The sequence below is a fragment of the Calonectris borealis genome, chromosome 3 (genome assembly GCF_964195595.1).
Source record: "Calonectris borealis chromosome 3, bCalBor7.hap1.2, whole genome shotgun sequence".
Lineage (NCBI taxonomy): Eukaryota > Metazoa > Chordata > Aves > Procellariiformes > Procellariidae > Calonectris > Calonectris borealis.
In genome coordinates, this window is record NC_134314.1 from 26,552,363 (window position 1) to 26,575,494 (window position 23,132).

At 34.9% G+C, this 23,132-nt stretch overlaps 2 protein-coding genes across 3 annotated transcripts in view; one reads left to right on the forward strand and one right to left on the reverse strand.

The window, feature by feature from the left end:
- Positions 1–23,132, forward strand: part of MCPH1 (microcephalin 1) — a 144,000-nt gene that overhangs the window by 35,441 nt on the left and 85,427 nt on the right. The window contains exons 10-12 of the mRNA XM_075145188.1: positions 2,448–2,485; positions 5,643–5,805; positions 13,505–13,582. Of these exons, the coding sequence (XP_075001289.1) occupies positions 2,448–2,485; positions 5,643–5,805; positions 13,505–13,582 (279 nt within the window). The remainder of the gene's footprint in view (positions 1–2,447; positions 2,486–5,642; positions 5,806–13,504; positions 13,583–23,132) is intronic.
- ANGPT2 (angiopoietin 2) overlaps positions 17,283–23,132 on the reverse strand; it is a 48,617-nt gene continuing 42,767 nt past the window's right edge. For both annotated transcript variants that reach the window (XM_075145189.1, XM_075145190.1), the window contains 2 exons: positions 19,620–19,750; positions 17,283–18,183 (listed from right to left, as the gene is read on the reverse strand). In XM_075145189.1, the coding sequence (XP_075001290.1) occupies positions 18,023–18,183; positions 19,620–19,750 (292 nt within the window). In that variant the 3' untranslated portion in view covers positions 17,283–18,022. The remainder of the gene's footprint in view (positions 18,184–19,619; positions 19,751–23,132) is intronic.

Here is a 23,132-nt window from a genome sequence, read left to right on the forward strand (position 1 = left end):
GCTGTCACATCCCAGGATCCTTTAATGTTCAGGAGTTTATGCAAATCCAACATGAGGTATGTCCTCACTATTGTATAATGTGGCCCCATGTCCGATTTCAATCATCTGGCCTAACCTGTGTAGTAGAGTGCCTAATATTGCAACCCTTCTGCCACAAGAACCCTTATTCAATATCTTACTAGATGTCTTTTTGAGTGTATATACTCAAATTTTGAGTTTATATTACTTAATATTTAATGCTAATGATAATCATGTTATGATAGATATATTTAATATATATTGTTGCATTGTTATTATTTTTGCTCAAACTCTTTGCATATAAAACTCAAATGTGGAATTGAAGCTGAGACATTCTTGGAACTTCCAAGAGCAATTAAATGCGACTGTTCATTTGGAGTTGAAAGTAATGCAGTAGAAAGTCTTTTGCCTAAGAATACAACAAATTTTGATTACAGATAAGCGCATATTATCTTCTCTTCAACTGTCAGGCTAGCAGTAGGCTAAGGCATCATCAGTAAGTATTGCTGGCAATAAGTTGGAAACTTACATTTCCAAAAATACTGCATAAAGTTTCTCTCAAAGAAATATTTCAATATAAAAGTTTCATCCTTTCCTCATTTGAAGTTTTATTCCATTCTGTTATTGATTGGTTTTACATTTTCACATTGTATATATTTTCATTTCTGAAGTATTGTATAGCTTACATAATATTGTCTGAGTACATGTTTATCATGAATTTAAAAAATTATTAAATATTCTACATTATGTTGCTTCTGAAGACTTAAATAGTATCTGGGGTTTATGTTTTTCAAATTTACCAACCATAAAATGAAATTACCATGTGTATGTTGAAAAGACTACTTCTTATATTATCTTTTATATCTAGCTTGTCAATGGTATCTAAATTGTGCTTTATTTATGCAGAGATTTTTCATATAATGAACAGTCATTGTGCACACTATTAGTCTACAGTCTATTAGTCCACAGAGATAATTCCAAGGAACTCCATTCTTAAATGAGACAAATTGCTTGAACACTTAATGGAGAACAGTTCTGTACTGATAAGAGAGGACGGATGGAGTTGCATCAGAGTATGTTCTCTCTTCTGTTCTGTGATTCATTACTGGGTAAAATGAGTTGCCCTTGAGTCTTTTTAGGCCTGTGCTACCAGCTGTAATCCAATTCAAAATATTTTTGTGCTCTCAGGTCAATACATTACTCAAAGGAAACTGAATTTTAGCAGAGACTTTGAGAGCTTACTGCTTGTGGTTGTGGTAATATATTGGGGGGGCAGAAATGGGAATGATTATTTCTTATGGAGCAGTAGTTATCTAGAGAAATAATTTGAAAATCATATCTTGATTTTGAAAATTAGGAGGAGTTGTTTGAAATTGTATAAAAGTCAGTTGGTCTACTTTTTCTACAAAAATTAAAATGTTTACATATACGTAGTTGTGCATGTTCATGTAGCTACAAGTAATTCTTAGCTAAGATTTTCAAAACCTCTTCTTACATATATTTTTTATGACTGTGTTATGGTCAGTTATGTATTTCTCCGACACTGCTAGAGTTCATGTTCTGTCCTACCTTTGTGCATGCTGGAGGCTTTCACGAGCATTGCTGATGACCAAAGAATACTTCTTCCTCTTCTGACTTCTATAACGCTAATTCTTAAAAAGCTTATTTAAAGTCTGCATGGGGCAAACGCTCCAACTTTGCACATCAGCCTTGGAGGATATTGCAGGGGTAGGGGAGATGCTTTTTAAGGTGTCTCAGAATTGCTGGTTTCAGATTGCTGTACTCTTTGAGTATACGTTGTCTTACTTGGACAACTTTTATTCACTAGACAATATTTAAGAGTGAGAGAATGTTTACTTAAAAACCTGGACTTAAAATACTGAAGCTGTGCCAAAAAAAAAAAAAGAAAAAAGCTACACTATCAAAAAAAAAAAAAAAGAAATTATTAAAACTATACCTTACAATAAATATACTCTTGTTTCTGCAGCATCTCAGCCAGTTTCGCCTTTCTTTTGGAAGAAACTGGAATAATTTTAAATTACAGGTTTTCTTTGTTGAAGGTAAGCTGCCTTTTCCTTTCCATCTGATCAGAAGGAAAAGGCAGAAGACAAATACTATCCTTTTTCCTGTGGCATCCCAGACTGGAAATCCTTTGCTTTTTGTTTTTACTAATGAAAACTTGCATTCCTGTCTTCTGCTGTATTGGATGCTTTGATACCAGATGTGATGAAGGGGTTTCCTTTCTTCCTTGTCCTCAAAGTTTAATATTTCTAGTATATGTATTAATTAATATAGCCTTTTCCCCACGTGATACTGTAATTATGAAGTAGTTTAGTCCTTTTACTGGAACAGTTTCTAATTTAAGGTTTTTTTTCAAAGGGGAAAACTTTTAGATTTTTTATATTTTCTTGTCTTTTTCACATCTCTAGCCAACAAGGACACTAGTTATGACGAGTATGTCTTCTGAGTAAGTATTAAACATTTTGACTCTTTAGTCAGCCCACCGCTTAAATTTGAATGTTGATAATCTTTTTATGCCTATACAAAATTAAATTTATCTTTGGGCCGTATGTTAAAATACTTTATTTCTTTCCGTATTCTAGCTAGAAACACGTACATATATGTATATGTCGTTGCTATCTACAGTGTGTGTGTATGTTTGTGTTGCTATGGTGCAGACTGAAATAGTTGTTCCATAGGTGAGCGCAACAGGGCTTCAGAGCAATGAAACTAAAATCTTAAGCAAGTTTTGAATTTTTCTGAAGGAAGCATAAAAAGGAATTTTATGTAGTAAATGGTTCAGACTTTCCGCCCAAGACTTAGCTTTTTCCTCCTACATTTTAATTATTTCTATTTTAAAAGTCATAATCTGAAACATCAGTTCAAAATGTTTTCTTTCATATAAATAGTTGCTGAAGAAGTATCAGTTGTAGGCTTTTTAGCCACTTAGCTTCAAAACATTAGAAGCAGCTGCCACTGCATATTTTGGGAGAGAGTTAATAATTTTCTGGCATGCTCTTATCGTTCTTTTAAAAGTCTTACAGCATAAAGAACATCCAACAAAAACACAATTCCATATTTTATACTACACTTGCTTACAGTTTTTTGAATTCTTTTTCAAAACTCAAGATATTTCTACTACCCACAAATCTGTTTCAGGTTTGAAGTAATTAAATCTTGACAGTTACATAGATATAAGTACTCAAAAACAGCACTTAGTGACTATCCTTTTAAAAGTTCTTTATAAATCGTTGTCATTAGCTGTTAGCAAGTATACTAATATATGTCAGAAACATAAAATGGAATTAATACTTTTCTTGTATTTAATGTGACTGGATGCTAGTAACACCAAATGTGACTGGATGCTAGTAACACCAAGACTGTAAAATGCACTTTGCAAGTCATGCTATACAGGATCACTGTGGGGGAGGTAGAGATAATAGCTACAGCGCAGATAGGAGTAGTGGAAAACAGAGGCTGTGATCTGCCTAAAAGAAGAGAATAAATCCTGGCAGAGCTGGGGAAAAAGTTCTTTTGTTGAAAGAGGTCATAAATATATTATTTCTTTTATGTTGCTTGTATGTCGATTTTTCCCACTAGCCAATTACTATTTCATTAAATAAAAATGTCTGGTGATAACAATTGCTTTTCTTCAGAACTTTTTCATCAAGATTGTGCTTTTGGCTGTCTACAGTTGTCAGCATTCATCAACCTGTAAATGAAGGGAAGGGAAAGGGACTGCTTCTGAAAGAACTAAATAACAGAAAACAGTCCTCCAAAGTGTACAACCCAATGGCCAAAAGCCAATTCTACTACCCAGTATCTACAGCCTCAAAAGTGGTTCATTAGAATTTAAATTGAAAGATCATGAGTTCAGTGGTTTTATGGCATCGGGTTTTGAGCTTATATTAAATGCTGCTTGCTGATTCACTGCCAGCAGCTACCTGTTTTTCTGAATCACAAATTCAGTGAAATTTTGCTGTAAATTTGCATCTGGCAGTTTTTGCAGCTGACTGAAGTATAAACTAGTGAGTTTTCATTGTAATTTATAAGATATCTTAGATGCAATTCTTGGACAGCAGGACTTTTGCCTCTCATTGTAAGGAATTTTGTGTAGGCACAAGAAAGAAGGGATTTTGTGTGGACACAAGAAAGAAGAAAAGCTTCAGGTAGAGCATGGAAATGCATCCCCTGAGCATGCAGTCTAGGCAGGGCCAGCCCCTGTGGGTTGCAATGTTGCAAAAACATTCTCTTGTAGGCTATGTCAAGTTAAAACTCATCAAATGAAAAGGGAATAGTAAATACTCCAGTAACATTCAAGGCAATATAGCCAAGGCCAGAATTCACACTACCCAGTGTCTGCAGTGAGGCAATTAAGTCTGGGGTGGGTTTTTTGGGTTTTTTTTTTTAAGTGTCTCCACATACAATATCACCTTTTGACTTAAGTGTGAAGTTAATTTGCCACACTGTTTTCTGTTACTATTCATTTATTTGTTTGAAACTTCTTAAAAAAATAGATTGTTGCATTCTCTGTGAAGAATTTTTTGCAGGTTTTGTTAGAGTTCCTATAAGTAGTGTCTGCTTTAGCTGGGGTATTTGGGGAGTTTTAACTGAGTTACTTTCTGTGGAGTGAAATGTAGTGAGAATGAAAGTAACCCCAGAGGCTTCTGGAGGTGTTCTGAGTATGCTCGGATTATGTCAGTGATTAAATGTTTTACCTGAGAGGATCACCATTGTGATAGATGTGACTGTGTTCAAGGTTGTGCCTAACTGTTTTATCTTGTGTAGCATGCCATGGACATTTCCAAGTCAGCCGGGGGGAGCAGAGAGGGCACTGGAACTGGGCTTTCATTTACAAATCTTTAATGATCATTTGTAATAATGACTTATAATAATAATCATTAATAAGAACAGTAAATTGTTCTCATGCAACAGCTTTTCTCTAGTAATAGCAAGATCTCACTGTTTTCAGGATTATATATTTGTGTGCTTCAGTGTAGCTATGTAGAGAACTCAACTTAGAATGCCAGCCATTCTGGATTTTATATTTAATTATAATTGCATGTAAGGATAAGTGAATTTTTAATTGAAACATTGGCTCAGATGTATAGGTAGCAAGCCACAACTTTAGGACTTCCCTCTAAATTTAGACACAGCATTTTATTCAGATGCTGAAAATCTGGTGCTTCCTAATGAAAACCTCTCAAGAGTGCTGTGTCTAAATGTTTGCATTTCCTGGTAATACTTTTTTGATAGTACTACAAACGCAACCAAGAATGAGACTCTGTTGTACTAGGCATTGTACTCAAACAATATGTTAGATAATTCCTGACTCAAAAGCTTTTATTTAAACAGACAAGATAGATATAGGGGACAAAAGAGTTTTGATGTGCAAGTAGATATGATTGTGTGATGACAGAAAAGAGTCTGTTTGGACTCTGTGGGAAGGCTAATGAATTTAGAGCTAGCAAATGGGTAGAGGCTCAGTGAGAAAAGGATAAGAAATGATTAGTGAAGAAAGAAATTAGGGGAGTTTGAGTTAATTTGTGTTGTGTGTATATGCTTTTATAATTCTTCATATCCATTCAACATTGTATGGGTTTTTTTCCTTTTGTTCTTTTTAGGAAACAAAATACAGTAATTCAGGTGGTGAATAAACTTGGAGACTTTTTGTTCTCAGATGATGTATGTGAAACAACAAGTCATGTGGTTACAGGGAGTCCTCGTCGTACCTTGAATGTTATGCTGGGAATTGCTCGTGGATGTTGGATTGTTTCTTATGAATGGGTAAGAAATATTTTTAAATTTTACTACAGAATGAATTTTGTATATTTTGTGTAGCTGAAATATCAACCATATAACAATGTTTGTGTCCATGCTATGTACAGTGGTGCAACGTTCAGATATTCAGGCTTACCTAGAGTTAGCTCAATTAGAGGAAATTGTCTGTGTGAAGCTCTGTTACCATGACTTAGTCTTTCGGTACTTCATCTAACCAAAGTATTCCTGTATTGTACCTCAGTGTGTATTTTAGAAATGCCTGAAGTCTTATCTCATGGATGAGAAACTCATGTCATATGCGTTATTTTTGGATAGACTAAAGGCTAAAGAAACCATTTCTGCTCAATATCAGCCAACTCACATTATTCAGATTGAATTTTTTATATACTGATTTAATATATTTCTACTGTGTTCCGAAACATGTATTGTGTTCAGCATTGGTAAAAATGAAGGGGAATTGTTAGATATTTTGCTGCATAGTGGGAAAACTGTAAAATAGAAAAAAAAATAAGGAAAGCTATTTGTAGATGAGTAGTTTGGAGACTTTGTAATTTACAGAAATCGTTCCCAGACATCCAGATCAAATAATCACTGTATATCCTCAAAATTTCTTGTGGACTACCACATAAAGTTACCAGACTGTTACTGTAAAGACAAGATAATAATGAATACTGGGTCCGGCTGGGATGGAGTTAATTTTCTTCATCGTAGCTGTATGGTGCTTAGTTTTAGACTGGTGACCAAAACCGTGGTGATAACCCACCAGTGTTTTAGCTATTGTTCAACAGTGCTTACACAGCATCAAAGTGTTCTCTGTTTTTTGGTCAGCCTCCCCCAGCAAGTAGGCTCGGGGTGCACAAGGAGTTGGGAGGGGACTCATCTGCGACAGCAGACTCCAACTGATCAAAGGGATATTCCATACCATATGACATCACGCTCATATGGGTTTTTCCAAAGCAGCCATTGCTCGGAGGCTGGCTGGGCATCCATCTGCTGGTGGGAATGATTACTTTTGCATAATTTGGGTTTTTTTAAGCTTTTTTTTCCCCTTCGCTTATTTACTGTCTTTACCTTAACCCACAAGGTGTGTTTTTTTCTCACTTTCACTCTTCCAATTCTCTCCTGCACCCTGCTGGGGCGGGTATTGAGTAGTGACCGGGTGAGGAGCTTACCTGTCAGCCCAGGGTTAAACCACCTCAATTGCTCACTCTGATAATAGAGATTAACCATTCAATCTGACATTGCAGATGACAGTTTTTCAGCTTTCCTTATGTTTCCAGAGCTATAAAACATAGCTGTTGGAATTTATATGGAAATAGCTCTTCATTTTATACAGAAAAGGGTTGTACAATAACTTTAAATTTCTTGGTTTCCTTTTTCTTATAAATACTTTAAAATGTAGTTGTTGGCCTGAAAACAAAATAAACTTCTGTTGCCTTTTTGTTTTCAAGATGTCTGGCACTTAACCTGTGTGAAGCTTGTTCTACATGATATACATGTAGTTATCTGAAGAAGCTCTTATTGTATACTTCAGAGTTTTCAAAAGTTCTTGGTGATTAATCTTCCTTGGAATAAAGGGGTTTGCATCTTTGGTCACCTTAACGATCCAGTAATGTGCTTTTGTGGCAAAAAAGACCAATAGCATCCTTGGCTGCATTAAAAGGAACATGTTTGAGCAGGGGGTTTGGACAAGACAATCTCCACAGGTCCATTCCAGCCTCAACTATTACATGATTCTATGAGTCTATGAATGAAATACATTGAAATACTCCATACTTAGCTTCATATGGAGTTTTAAACAAGTAACAACATATTTGCTGTAAGTTATTTTCTCATAACGGGGTAGTCAAACATGAAAGCTGTGTATTTCCTTGAGAAAAAGCTTCAAATAACTACTAAGATAGATAAAGATGTAGATAACTACTACAAAAATTCAGTAAAATAGTTTCATATTGTTGTGGTTTAACCCGGCAAGCAGCCAAACACCACACAGCTGCTCGCTCATTCCCCTCCCCGGCCAGTGGGATGGGGGAGAGAATCGGGAAAAAAAAAGTAAAATTCATGGATTGAGATAAAGACAGTTTAATAGAACAGAAAAGGAAGGGAAAATAATAATAATAATAATAATGATAGAATATACAAAATAAGTGATGCACATTGCAATTGCTCACCACCCACTGACTGATGCCCAAGCAACTTCCTGGACCACGCCTCCTATTTATATACTGAGCATGATGTCATATGGTATGGAATACCCCGTTGGCCAGTTGGGTTAACTGTCCTGGATATGCTCCCTCCCAGCTTCTTGTGCACCTGGCAGAGCATGGGAAGCTGAAAAGTCCTTGACTAGTAAACTACTTAGCAACATCTGAAAACATCAGTGTGTTATCAACATTCTTCTCATATTAAATCCAAAACACAGCACTAGGAAGAAATTTAACTCTATCCCAGACGAAACCAGGACACGTATCATTGTACATAAGGCAGTATTTGGATAATCAGTATTCCGGCAATTACTGTCCTGGAGTTTCATTGCCCATTTTATGCACCTATGGCTTCTGTGAACCAATCCATGGTGAAAACATCAACACATGCTCTTCATAGACCAGTATTGACTAGTAGCAATGCCAAATTTTCTCCTGCTGTCTTACAGTCTGCCTTTTAGACTCATCACAGGATCATCCATATCCTTCATATAATACCAATAAGTTAAATGGAATTGTTCCAAGGATTAGTTTGTTCCTGTAAGTATTATTGGACCAAATGCTGAAGCTGTCTTCACTCATTTTATTGAGCTGCTATTTAGAAAAACTTCTAAAGTTACTAGGAGAGACGCATGAGAAGGAACTAGAGAAAAACTTCAGAATTCAGTTCTCCAAATCACAAGTTTGTTCAATCTTATAGTATCTGCTTATCTGTGAATATTACTATTTTTAATTTTCTTAGAACTGTGCTTAAATCTTTCACTGAGGCTGGGTACAACTTCGTCCATAAATGTCTAATCCCTCAAGTAATTAAGTCATTTATTTCACTGAAAGAAAATACTGCTTTGAACTTTTTAAAAAAATATTTTTTAATCTGGTTAAATCTATGCATCTTATCACGTAAGAGCACTATTGTATTATTTCTAATTGTGTCACTGGCATAATTTTGCCATCTTTTTACCCAAATTCGTTAACTGAATACTTTAACTAGAGAAAAGAAAGCTGAAGCCTCACTTAACCATCATGAGGAATTCTGTAGAAAATTAGTCAGGAGAATTTCATTTAAGCAAAATACTGAATCCTTTAAATGCCTTTCTAGACTGTAGTCAATCCTACCATAAGTACTTTCATTGGTAAAATAGTTCAAATTGGATAATTAAAGTAATCAGTCTGGAGAAATCAGTAGTACCTTTTAAACAAGATATTAATTTTGAGCAGTGATGATTGTCTTTTGGAAGATGTTTCTCAATGTTTTAAGAAGCTGAAATATTATTTACCTCTGTCTTTTGACTTGTAACATGGAGAGATAATTTAGGCTGCAATATTTTTTTCTTGTTCTGAGAAAAACTTAAAATGATCTTTTTAAAGATGGATGTTGGAGAAATATCAGATTTACTGTTAGACACTCCATTTACATATTTCAAGATGAGTTATTCAAGTACAAATACCATATGATCATTCAGTGTGCTAGCTGGATGGGTAAGAAGCCTTAGATAATGCCTAGTCACACTGTGTCTTCAGACCATTGAGAACTTGGTGTTTGACAAATTTTTTCTATAGTGTGAATAAAAGAACATAGCTGATTCGGATATGCAAAGGAAAACTTTGCACCAAGGGTAACCTTATAGCTGTATAACCTGCAGGACACTTGTTGGAGCTCCATGCCATGTAGATTGCCTGCTACTGAATTAGATAAAATAGTTCATACTTGAGGACAATGTAACAGAATATTGATCAACTTGATTCTAGAGTCTGAAGCCAAAGAAAAACATTCTTTAAGGTTGTAAGAAGTCCACAGAAAAACTATGCTTTTCCCACTCTCCTCTTCCCTCCCTATTTCCTCCTTTCTTGGGTCCTCCATGACCAGCAAGACTGCATTCTACTAGAATCTGATACATTCTTAATATCTCAATGTTATCAGCTGTATTTTTCTAACTTCTGATATTCCTATATCCAGCATTCATGCTTGATCCATACCGTACTACTTTATCATTACATTTTAAGCTAAATCTTTTGTAACTGCACATTTGAAAACTTCTGGATAGCTCTTTCTTCTCAGTATAAACACTTTTATATTCTGAAGTATTTCGGCTTTTCTTAGTCCTTTTCCACATTCTAAGGAACCGTTGAAGATACTACTGACTTAACACGAAAAAGTAGTTTGCTCAAGAATAATATTGCAAATCATAACTTGGTTTTGTCCTACATGAATTTGAAGCATTTTTTAGTGTTGCTATGTAAATGTAAATGTACTGGTTGAAAAATTTGTCTCTGCCAAAGTCAGAAGCAAACTTTCAGTGACTTAGAATAGAGAGCTCTTGCCTTTGTGTTCATGAAAACTGAATGTTTTAGTGAGTGGTGACCTAATTATTTACTGCAGGACCTGTTCATGAACTCTGTATCTAATTTTCTTTTTATCTAGGAAAGTAGATACAATGCCTTTGTACTCCATTCCAGAACCATGATAGACAAGCATTAATCCATCTTTTGTTAAGATAAACAAAATTCATTTCTAAACAAAATTCTGTAAATACTACAAGGATTGATAGAGGTTGTTACTGAAGAATTGGCCTGGAAAATGAAATGGGATTACTTAATCACAACTAATCTTTTGGGTTTATGTTTTAATCTATTTGGGTTGCTTGCCAGTTACTCTTGGTACAAACATCATTTTGGTACTACAGGGACATGATGTATACATTATACAGCATGGTACATCTGTTCCTGCTCAAGATTATTTACGAAGAAATTATTTTCATGCAGCATGTCTTTAAGAATTGTATTAGAAGTTACAATTTTCTTGGTTCAGTTAAAGTTGATTTATACTGTGATTAAAAGAGAAATGGCTTGGAATAACAAGTTTCTTTTATTTGCAATAAATATATACAACTATAAGTATAAAGCTAACAGTTTTCAATATTCTTATTGTAAATTGTAAAAAGTAATTGTAAAAAATATACACAGGTGCCACCTTAAAATTTATAACTTAAAATCCTAAGTTGTAGTCTTAACTGTATGTTTTTAAGAAGTTACTATACTTTTCTTGGCTAAACACAGCAATGCATTATTACATTCTGAATATTTTTTTGAAGGTCATTGATTTATTAATGTGCTTAACTTATTTTTAGGTTTGGTATGTTATAAAGACTATAGAAATTATTTTCTCTTTTTGTACACTGTTGAATTTTAAAATATTTGGTTGTGCGTTTCCTAAAAGTAAACATAATATTTTTTGGATTTTTGTAATAAAGTTCAACAATGTTTGAAGATGTGCTGCTTTTCATTATCAACAAAAAAATCACTGTTCTCTTCCGATAGCGTGCAAAATTGGACACCTTCCCTCCCCTGACAAGTAAAACACCACTTGCCACATCACACAAAGCACCAGCTTTTGTAGCAGTTCATATACGAGGTTGCTGGTTCCCCTGAAAGTCGTCACGCATAAGCTACTTTGGACTAAAAAATATAGAAATTGTTTGTGATAAAAAAATTAGTTTCTAAATTCAGTTTGCAATTTACTTCTTGCAGCACCAGATTTGGGGCAAAAGAGCCCTCTGCAGAAAGTTATTTTCCTACATACAATTGGGCCATTTTATAAGATTTACATTACTAGTTTATAATCAGTCTGTTCAGCTTAGAATCTTGTTTAGTTAGTGAGCTGTAACATTGTAAAGGATAACTTTATCATGCTTGGTATCTATTATGCCAATTTTTGCCTAAGGGGAACATCTCATAGCACTGCTTCCCAAATTTTATGAGGTAAAGTTTTATAATTTAAATTAAAACTAATGATATATGGATTTGTATGGAATCTTCCAAAAGAATAAAAAAAATACAGAATATTTCAGTTAATTGTGAATCAAGCATGGGAATAATTTCACGCACTGATGAAATTCAGCTTGTTCTAAGGTGAATAACGACAACAGTTTAATGGTGCATGGCTGTGCGAACAGTAAGAAACAGACATCATCTATTTGAAATGGCTAGAGAACTATTTAGGGAAATTGTGACTGCCAGAGGTAGAATTATCCTAAACATCGGGATTTACTTTCTAATAAATTCCATATATCCCATTTTGGGGGTATATGTACGCTTCTTATTCACTTAAATACTACCTGTTGCTGTAGGAGCAGCAGGGTATTGTGGGGTTGCTGTGGTTTTTAAGGTTGTATGTATGAATCGTGCTGTCTCTCACTAGCGGGTAACAATGCTTTTTTTGACTTGTATTTAAGGCATGCCAAATGGCAACTACAGGAAGGATGTTGCGAAGCTCAAATACCTGTAAAAGGGGAAAGTTGTTGAATTGTGTGACAGTGGACAAACTTGGCAAAGAACTTACCAGTCGTTTACCTATATGAGAAGCTTTATGGCTCAGCTCACAGTGATGAAGCCAATGAGGAGAATGAATTCCTCTTCCATCAGAGAAAGGATTTAGACTATCTAGAAATCACCCTTTATACGACTTAAGGGCAGAGCCATGGTAGGAACTTCAGTCTTTTTCCATTTTCCCATAAAGACAACGCTTTTACCACTTGAGGGATAGTCTCTGAACACTCTTTGTGAGGCTTTTAATATTATAGTCTACCAGCTGCAATTTATAATGATAAATTGTTTTGAAGAATGGTTTAGAGAATCAACCCAGGAAAAATGCTGGGTGGAGTAGTTTTGGGAAAGTTTTATCCAAAAAAAAAATCAGAAATACTGTATTTCAGAAACTGAAAATATAACTATTTCAAGTAGGTTTTTTTCTGTTAACGATTTTGTGATGGCCCTGATGAGAACAGAAGTCTGAAAGTAGTCTGAAGTGTTAGGTTTGCTAGTCTCCAAGGATCATATCGATCCAGCATTCCAGAGCCCAGTTGAACACGAACGACCATGTATTTTCCAGACACTCAGTACTCTGCACTGTTAGCAACCCTTTTTTATCCTCTAGAACGTGATGTTGACAGAGGAGAATATCGAAGAGAATGAAATTGAGCTTTTCTTCTTTGCAGGCTGATTTATATATGTAATGTGGATTATATACCATAGTTGTATAATCCCGGTCATTAGTAGGGGGAAGAGTACACCCTCAGCAAGTTTGCAGATGTTACAAAACTGTGAAGAGTGTTTAATACACCAGGTGTGTGCATTCAGAGGGACCTTCTCAGGCTGGAGAAATGGGCCAACAGGAACCTCATGAAGTTAAATGATTAACTGAACCAAGATAACAGAACTGATATAGTATGACTTCCCTTTCCAAATCTTTGCTCTAATTTTATGTATCATGATGCAAAAAGTTGACTTTTCTAATAACCTCACACAGTTTTAAAACTTAATGTAAGTATGCATAGAAATATGACTGGTATTTTAATGGTTTGTTTCAGTTGTAAAATTTGTACCTTTCTGATTGCTTGATTTTTCAGTGAGTCATTTGGTTTGGGTAAATTCTAATTACACATTCAAAGAGTTTGCTATTTTAGAAATTATAAGAGTTCTACTTACCGCTTAATTTATTTTAGGTTCTGTGGTCTTTGGAATTGGGCCATTGGATCTCAGAGGAACCATATGAGCTTTCATCCAGCTTCCCTGCAGCTCCTGTAAGTTTAATGGCCCTTTAAGCTTGTGAACTTTCTTTTGTTTATCTGGAAAATGATTGGCCCTCTAAATAGGTTTTGTGAACAAGAAGACCTCCTAGAAAAAAATATTTTTTTAAAGCAAAGACTGTAAGGAGTTATTTTCTCCTTCATCCACTTTTTGAAGTGTGTGCAAAAACTTTGGTATGTATGGAAAATGCAAAAAATTGATTCACCAATTAATGTTTGAATAAACTAGCTTCTTATTTAAGTATAAATGTCCTTTAATTTATTTGTGGCATATTTTATTTCTATCTGTGCTTGTATATAAACTGGAGAGGCATGTTATCGCCTAACGGAAAGAATATTCAGGTCATGGACTCAATATTTCCAGTCCAGAAATTACTTTGGCAATGGAAAATTACTGTGGGCTTCTAAAACTACTAAGCAGGTAAAATGAAGCATTTTTCCTGCCTTTAATGATCATTCTCAAGTACTGAATTGTGAACTGGTGCAAAAGTGTGTATGTGGGGGCATGGTGTATCTGTGCAGACCCAAGTGTATCTGCACTCCATGAGTTCTAATTGATTAAACAGTAATTTTATTTTGGTTTTAAAACAAGTAAAATTCTAGCATGTTACAAGTCAATCACTCTTATAGTTTTGCTAAAAACAGTTTCACAATTTCTCTTATATTGTAGCAGCTAGTTAAATATATTATCATCTATCACTCGTTTCTCAAAGTTTCATTGAGAAACTTTGAAGAAAAAACATTTAATGGGGTTTGAACTTTATTTTTACTATAATTTTATTAACTGTTAAGAGCTTATTTTTAACATTCTTTCTAAATCTATAATTTATGTAAATTTACATGTTTGAGATGAACACTTTATTTCATAAGTTGTATGTTCTCAAAGTGTAGGGAAACTGTAAGTTACTCTGAAATAAGCCCAAAGAAATTAACCATCCATTATAACGTAGTATTTTTTTCTAAAAGGAGAAAGTAGATTTTTTTTATATAGCAACTACATTAAGAATGGTAAAACTTAATGTGAAAAACAAGTAAGAAGCATGTTCTTTTTTTCTTCCTTTTCCATATTTGTATGAAAAAAAGAACACAGTACTTCAGATTAAGCTGTTTTGAGTTTTCTGTTTCTTCTCAGACTACCTTTTTTAATAACCAAGTATGCTATCAGTAACAACTTACATAGCATTCTTTGGAAGTGATTCCTGCTGCGTTTTTTTTTTTTAGATTCTGTCTACAGTTTTGATTCCTAAAGCAGAAGTAAGGAGGGCTTGAGAGATAGTGAAAAAATAAAGTTGAGGGAGGTTATGGTTGTGTTGAGAACCTGAATCGCTTCTGTTTGCAGTGTGCTTCTCTTGCAGAGGAATAAAGTCAGTGTCCAAGGTGATATTTCCATCACCTTTCCAACCATTCCCTTCTTGAGTCATGCTGGTTTCTTACTGTAACAGATATCTTATTTTTAAAGATACGATTATTATTTGAGCATGAATGCCGTTTATATTCCCTTTCTTTTCTTGTTATTTCTTTTCTGCTTCCTAAGAAGTATTTAGAGAAAATGAAAGTGCATTCTAGTTTTATACACCATTTATTTGATTACAGGAGGGAATTAAAAGAAGGGGTTATCTTGCTTTTATTTTTTAATTGTTTGTACGAAATCCAAAGCAGTTGTTGCATCCTTCTTTTTCCTATTATTGCATTCTTTCCAAAATGTCCTCCTCACTTCACTTTGGTGTTTGCAGTTTAAGCCATGCAATCTCATTTAGATAAAATGTCATTTAAAAACCTATTCACTCTAAAATTTTACATTCATTTTGATAAATTACTCCATTTTCCCAAAAAATGAGAAAGTCTCATAAACAATTGATCTGTTCAATGTCTACATCAATATCTTCGATCACTCTCCCAGAATAGTCATCAAAGTGTCTTGAGCTTTATAAAGACTTTTTTCCAGCGAATCGAAACTAGCCATGCAATATTTAACTATTCTTGTTATATAGTGTTTTCTTACTAAAATAATGAAGGTTAATGTCAACCAGAAGTTAGCACTATTTTCCTTTGCCAGGTTAAGCATTCATACTGTGTCAGATTTCATCATGGTTTTTAAGAAGCTTTTCTTTTTTGGGCTGGATATGCTTACTATCTCAAATATTTTCTTTAGTTGTCTGATTAAATGCAGTGAAGCAGGAAATACAGTAATCTAGACTCAGCATTTCTATTAAATTTCATAGAACCATAAAATATTTTAGATTAGAAGGGACCTCTGAAGGTTGTCTAGTTCAACACTCCGTTCCAAGGGACTGTCCAGTCCACTCTTATGGTAATAAATGAATAAATTAAAAACAAAATCCAATTTCGCCAATTCCAGCTTGTGTTTGTTGCCTCTTGTCCCTGTCTCTTGTCCCATTGCGGTGCACCTCCAAGAAGGGTCTGGCTCTGTCTTCTCTGTGTCCTCGATCAGGCAGTTGTAGACAGCAGTAAGGTCTCCCCTTCCCCTTCTCTTCTCCAGGCAGAAAAAGGCCAGCTCTCTCGGCCTCTTTTGGTATGTCATGTGCTTCTTGGTATGTCTAGCTCCTTTACTAGCTTGGTGGCCCTCTGCTAAACTTGCTCTTTAAGACATTTCTTAGAAATCCATGAAAGCAATTTTGTGAAGCAGTTTTATAGTTTGGGATATGTTTATCCTTACAAGTTTGCTAGGAGAAACAATAAAATACTTAAACAGTAATCTTAAATACAATCAGATTATTTTATGCAACTCTTCAGATGATGACTGTTAATTTAAATTCATTAAGTTTATTTAAAATCAGATCATGAAGTAATATTAGAAGTATTTTTTGTCTCTGCTGCCCTTTAGTAATGCTGACACATTTTCAGTGAAGAATGGTGGTGGTGTGCGTGGTGGGGTACTCTGACAGCAGCTTTAATGACTGTCAGTATGAAATGAAGAGTTTTCTTCCATCTTCCTCAAAATCATTTACTGTTTTTAAGATACAATACCTTTTGTTAAGTAAGCCTCCAGAAATGTTGTGTCGGGGGCTTTTGTTTTGTTTTGGTATGAGATATGTTCTTGTCTTGTAACTAATTCAGTCATCTGCTGAAATTAAAAATTTACAAAATGATTACTTTAAGACAATGACTAAGCATGAGCATTAAAACCTAACATTAATTTGGGGAAAAATCTGCACAAAATTATTTTGTATGATTTATGAAGAAATATCTTCCCAATCTGAAGTGCAGTGTACAGTACACAATTTTAAAGCATATAGTAATTTAAAAAAAAAAAAAAAAAAAAATCACCCAGTAGAGTAATTTATTCACATTGTGTCATACATTGAGGGCCTACCTACAGAGAATTTCTAGGGAGAAGTCCTAACCTTACTGAAAAAACCCCAACAGTATGACCTTAGATAACTTTCAGATTTTTTTTTGCTGTTTCTAAAATGTAGTAATTTGTATCTTAACTGATGAGCATGAATTTAATCGTATCAAAGAACATGCATATGTTTTTCAGTTAGGTTATTTTTACAAAACGTATAGATGTACTACAGCACCAGGTGATAACTGATTGTCATAGACAACGGGACATTTGGTGTTAATGCCGTTGTCTCGGTTTATAAAATACTGATTAGTTATTTTACAGGTAAATGACAAGGAAAGGAAAAAAGTGCAATCTTCATAAAAATATAAAGAAACACATACTATATGGTAGTTTGCAGGGATTTTTGTGACTTAAAGATAGTGACTGTAATAAGTACAAACTGAAAGAAATGGTGATTTTTGTACACGGTATTTCCCAAGAATAAATGCAAAGTACTTAAATGCTATTTTTCCTCTGTTAAATAAAGTAATACAGGCTATTGGAAAAAATCCCTGAATAAGTGTAAGAAGTTGTTTAGGAGACTATGGGGGGAAAGAATGTGTTCTTTAACTACAGTATTGAGCTAATTACAGGACTAATTTTTTTTATGTACATAAAAGGCAAACATGACACAGAAAGATAAATAGTTCTAGATCTAGTTAAGTGTTTTATATTAAAGTAAAGTTTAAAGTTCAGTGATGAGGCAAAATGCATATTTCTAAAACTATTTTAGGTATTTTTCACAGTTCCAGTTATTTACTAACACATACATAACATAAATGATCAGTAAAACAGAGTCCTTAAGTTGTCTGACAGTTTCTTGGATGTTCTTTTTATTCAGTCATTCGGCCAAATCACTCTTATACCAGGTTGATGCTTTAGACTTTGTGTCTGGTTGAATAATATGAGCTTTAGCTGATCAAGGCTATTGCAATTCAGGAATTGTACTGAACTGATCCCTTCAGAACACTAGCGCATGTTTTCTGGGCTTGAAAATGAGACAAGTTGCAGATGTGTGTTTATATGCTCGGCAAATGAAGTCTTTGAAGACTATATAATACATAATTCACATAATGCAAAAGCATTTAGAAATCTGCCGGTCGAATCATCATAGTCGTAGCTTTGAGTGAGTATCCCGAGCCTTTCCAGTAGTACCACTTGATACCATTGAACTTGTTGTTGTTCTGTCGTAATGGATAATACATTCCGTTGAGGTTAGAAGGACCACATGCATCAAACCACCATCCTGCAAGACAGAAAACAAAGAAAAACATCAGCAGATGAAAATGTTAGCACAGTTAATTTTCATAATAGTATATAAGGACACTTTGTTGTCCTGAAATGAAAAAGAAATCTAAACCCAAGTTTTCTTTCTTATGATTTGGAAATGTTGGTATAAAATATGTCCCTCAAACTCAGCAAGGAAATGTATTTATGTATTCACTACATATTCTTGAAACTCATGTAATACATAGCAGTTTAAAATTGAGACAGGAAGGCCTTCAATCAAGCTTAATTTATTATCGATATCAAACATTATTGTTGACAGTCTCAGGGCAGAACTTGACTTGAACTATAATGATATTGAGTCTTCTTTGGTTTTTATCTACTCTTTGGTAAATTCCTGTTCTTCACAGATTTAAACTCCTTTCTTAATTGTTTTTAGAGGATAATTCAGTTAGCTGTTTGAGTTCTCTGTGCAGATTAGTTCAAAACTTGGTAAGAAGGAAAAGGAGAAAAAAGCAGCCCAAACTTATTTTGTGTCCTTGTGGTCCTGACCTGTTAGTGGGTCATAAGGAAAATTTATTTTTACTAATAAGATAATATTTTTATACTTCTGTTATGATGGCGATAATGTGTGTGTTCTGTTTAGCAAGGCAGTAATCCAATTATCCTTTTGGATAAACTGAAGCTGTCTTTTGTCTTGCAACTTGTGCTATAGGGAAACAAACCATTGCTTAAGAGATAACAGGAAGAGAAATCAAATTTACAAAGCAGTTGTTTACATTTCAGAATGTGGAATTCTAGATTGGCAAATTATAGAATGGCTTGTGTGGTTCAAGATAAAAATACCACCTAAAACTCCAATAACTTGCGAACAATCATTAGAAAAATGTATATATCTCACATATGTGAGATATATGCGGTGTATCTTAAATTTATGTATTGCCATTTCATAATTATATTGAAATATGGAATTAACTATTTGTACCCTTCTGCGGCTTGTACAGTATACAGCAGCTTTTGGGGTTTTCTTCTTCTCTGGATAGTTAGGGAATGGGTTTATGCCTAAAGAATCAGGAGCCATTTCACTGACCAACTGAATCTCTAAAACAAGTTCTTTGGGGGAGTTAAGTGTTTTGATCTCTGGGACTATGTTATCTCATTCCTTGGAAGAATCTAGTGTCACTGTGGTTAGTTCCACAATTACAGACTTTCTTGTACCCCAACTTGAGCGACTGGGGTTTTTTCTCCAGTTTTAACTTCTCTTGTTTTACTTTAACTAACCTTTGTCCACTGATAAAATATTTCATTTGCAGTCACCATACTAGCATTTCTATCTGTGAGATTTGGACTTCTTCAATAGTCAAAATTTACTGTCAAAATTATCACTATTTATCTCACAGACAATTTCAGTGCCAATAAAAATAGGAAGACTGAGAAACAAAAAAACATTCCTACCTCCTGTTAGCATTTGTGAACATTTGCAAATACATTTGTCATTGTCTGCATCCTTTGTGCTAAAATCATTTCCTGGTTGGCTTATACTACTTATTTTGCCTGCTGTCCCAGTAAGTCCTTTAAGGTAGATCCTGTAGAAGTGAGGAATGGAAAAACAATTATTATATGGAAGTTAATGGTAGTTGATCTGCAAAATAATGATGGAAGAGTTTGCAATAAATATCCTGTTCAAATAGTTCAGTTCTCTTCTGGCCAATGTACTGTTGCAAGCTGTTTTGCAGCATAATATTTTCATATGAGTGGAAATGGTCAGCACAATATTCTAATGAACAGCCTCCACATTTGTAGAGATGACTGTTTTGTTCATGTCATATTAGAAGAAAATGAGAGCACGTAAATGATGACTCCTGGAATTTTTCATATATATCATGCATTTCTTAATACTGGAAGTAAATTGTGTGCAATTATTTTTTTTTTTTAATCGAGTTCAAAAGTTTAAACCAGAATTTTCTTATTCCTATTTTGCTGTTAGCCCAACATGGCAATGTAGCATTACAACTTTGCATCTATGAGAGATAATAGCATTACCTGGACTACTAATTACCAATTAGTAACTGGTATTTTAGGAGCTTCTCAATATTTCCCTTTCTACTTTCCTAATTACTCTTTCTTTTCACATCCTTCATAGATTTATTAGTGTTTAATTAAAGAATCATAGAATCATTTCAATTGGAAAAGACCCTTAAGATCATCGAGTCTAACCGTTAACCTAACACTGCCAAGTCCACCACTAAACCATGTCCCTAAGCACCACATCTAGACATCTTCTAAATACCTCCAGGGATGATGACTCAACCACTGCCCTGGACAGCCTGTTCCAATGCTTAACAACGCTTTCGGTGAAGAAATTTCTCCTAATGTCCAGTCTAAACCTCCCCTGGCACAACTTGAGGCCATTTCCTCTTGTCCTATCGCTTGTTACTTGGGAGAAGAGACAACACCCACCTCGCTACAACCTCCTTCCAGGTAGTGAGCGATAAGGTCTCCCCTCAGCCTCCTCTTCTCCAGACTAAACAACCCCAGTTCCCTCAGCCGCTCCTCATAAGACTTGTGCTCCAGGCCCTTCAACAGCTTCGTTGCCCTTCTCTGGACACGTGCCATCACCTCAATGTCCTTCTTGTAGTGAGGGGCCCAAAACTGAACACAGGATTCGAGGTGCGGCCTCACCAGTGCCAAGTACAGGGGGACAATCACCTCCCTACTCCTGCTGGCCACACTATTTCTGATACAAGCCAGGATGCTATTGGCCTTCTTGGCCACCTGGGCACACTGCTGGCTCATATTCAGCCGGCTGTCAACCAACACCCCCAGGTCCTTTTCCTCTGGGCAGCTTTCCAGCCACTCTTCCCCAAGCCTGTAGCGTTGCCTGGGGTTGTTGTGGCCCAAGTGCAGGACCCAAGCACTTAGCCTTGTTGAACCTCATACAGTTGGCCTCAGCCCATCGATCCAGCCTGTCCAGGTCCCTCTGCAGAGCCTTCCTACCCTCGAGCAGATCAACATTCCCACCCAATTTGGTGTCATCTGCAAACTTACTGAGGGTGCACTCGATCCCCTTATCAAGATCATTGATAAAGATATTAAACAAAACGCAAGTATTTAAGTTTGCTCAATTCCCTAGTGAGCTAAGCTTTCAGTGAGGCTGCTACTGTTTGGATCTGCTTACACAGGTGCAGATGCAGTCTCAGTGGGGAGAGACACAGGGCATCAAACTGGGAAGGCAACTACACTGCTATTACTGTGTTATGTTGAATTGGAAGGACTTGAACCCTCTGCTCCCACAGTATATCTTTGGTGATTGCATTTCTGTATCAAATATCTCATCCTTCTCAGAGGTGTTCTATTTGTTTAAGGAGGAGATCTGACTCTGAGGAGAACTAACTTGTCCCTGGATCAATCTTCATCTTGCATGTAATTTTCTGCTTATGACAGAAGTTGTCTTTGGTAGTTTAACAGAATATTTAAGCCATTTTATATTCCCTATTTGAAAATATTAAGAATGAATGAATTTTTATTCATTTAGGTTTGAAAAGATCAGCTCATTAAAGATTTTCTCAAAAATTTCTTTCAAAAAGTTAAATATTCTGTTTTTTCTTAAAGTGAGTTCAAAATTCTGTAAGCCAATAAATGGTATTAAAGATTCCAAGTATAATGTATGAGCCTACGCTTGATTTTCAAATATCATTTGAAGTCTAATGTAAGCAGAGTATTATTAATTTATTATCATTATTCAATTTTTAAAAGTATGTCTTAGTATACCGTAGATGAGAGGCAGTGGATGTAAATTGAAATGAGAGGTTCTGACTGGCTATCAGGAAAACCTTTTTCACCATGAGGACAGACAAGCAGTGGAAAAGGTTGTGCAGTCTCCACCTTTGGAGGTTATCAAGACCCAACTGGATAAAGTCCTGAGCAACCTGGCCTGACCTCATAGCTCTGAGATCAGGAAGTTTGACTCAAATGAAGTCCATTCTGATCTCAATTTTTCTATGAATCTATGAAATTTCAGTTTTATGACCCAACTCATAATCTTTCCAGCATTCAGAATGTATTAATGTTTTTAATGTAATGAAAGTTGCTCTTAATTGAATACTTTCTTAGTTTTGTTCTTTTTCATATTGTTAAAGATATTATTTAATCCACTGCATTCTATGATGCATTCCATGTTTGGTTGCATTTTAAAATAAAGTATCTATTCACAGACAACCCCATCTTAGTTTTCAGTAATTATTTTTTAATACTGTAAGTGGACAAGGCTAATGACCCATTTTGCAAAGGTTGCCTTCATAAGTATTTTAAAGCATTACTTTAAAAAAACCTCTGCTGTAGATTCTGACTGTTTCCAGATGAAAAAATATTTGCTTTGGAGTTGAGACAACTGTATACTGCTAAGGCATTAAGATCTAATGTTTTGGGGGAGGGAGATGCTGATAATTTTGGATTGCTTTGCATATAAGACTTGAGTTGAAGTAACAGCATCAGTTCTCTCAAGTGTCACATTGATTTGTTTACAACGAATAGTTGCTAGAAATTTTGGAGAAATTAATCTAAATTTAGGCAATTTTTCTGTCCAGTCACCTAAAGTCCATGAATCTGTAAGATTCTTATAAAGAAACATTTCCTGGACCATGTAGTAGGAAAGCATCTGTTAAACTATAGTCTCTAGTTTCTTCTATAACCAATCAAACAATATCTACTGCATTTACAGAGAGCCTGGAGAATGAAGTATGAACTGCCCATATATTTCACCTGTGGCTGATACTGTTTCAAAATGTATAACACTATGATACTATTTAAAATGTATGATACTATGATAATATTTGTTTATATATAAAGTATTTATTTAAAATGTATGTTATCTCCTATTTTAACCAAATATGTAAGAAGAAATTGTGAAGCTTTACATTTTACAGAATGATGGGAGCCTAAGCAATAGGTCTATTAAAATCTGGTGTT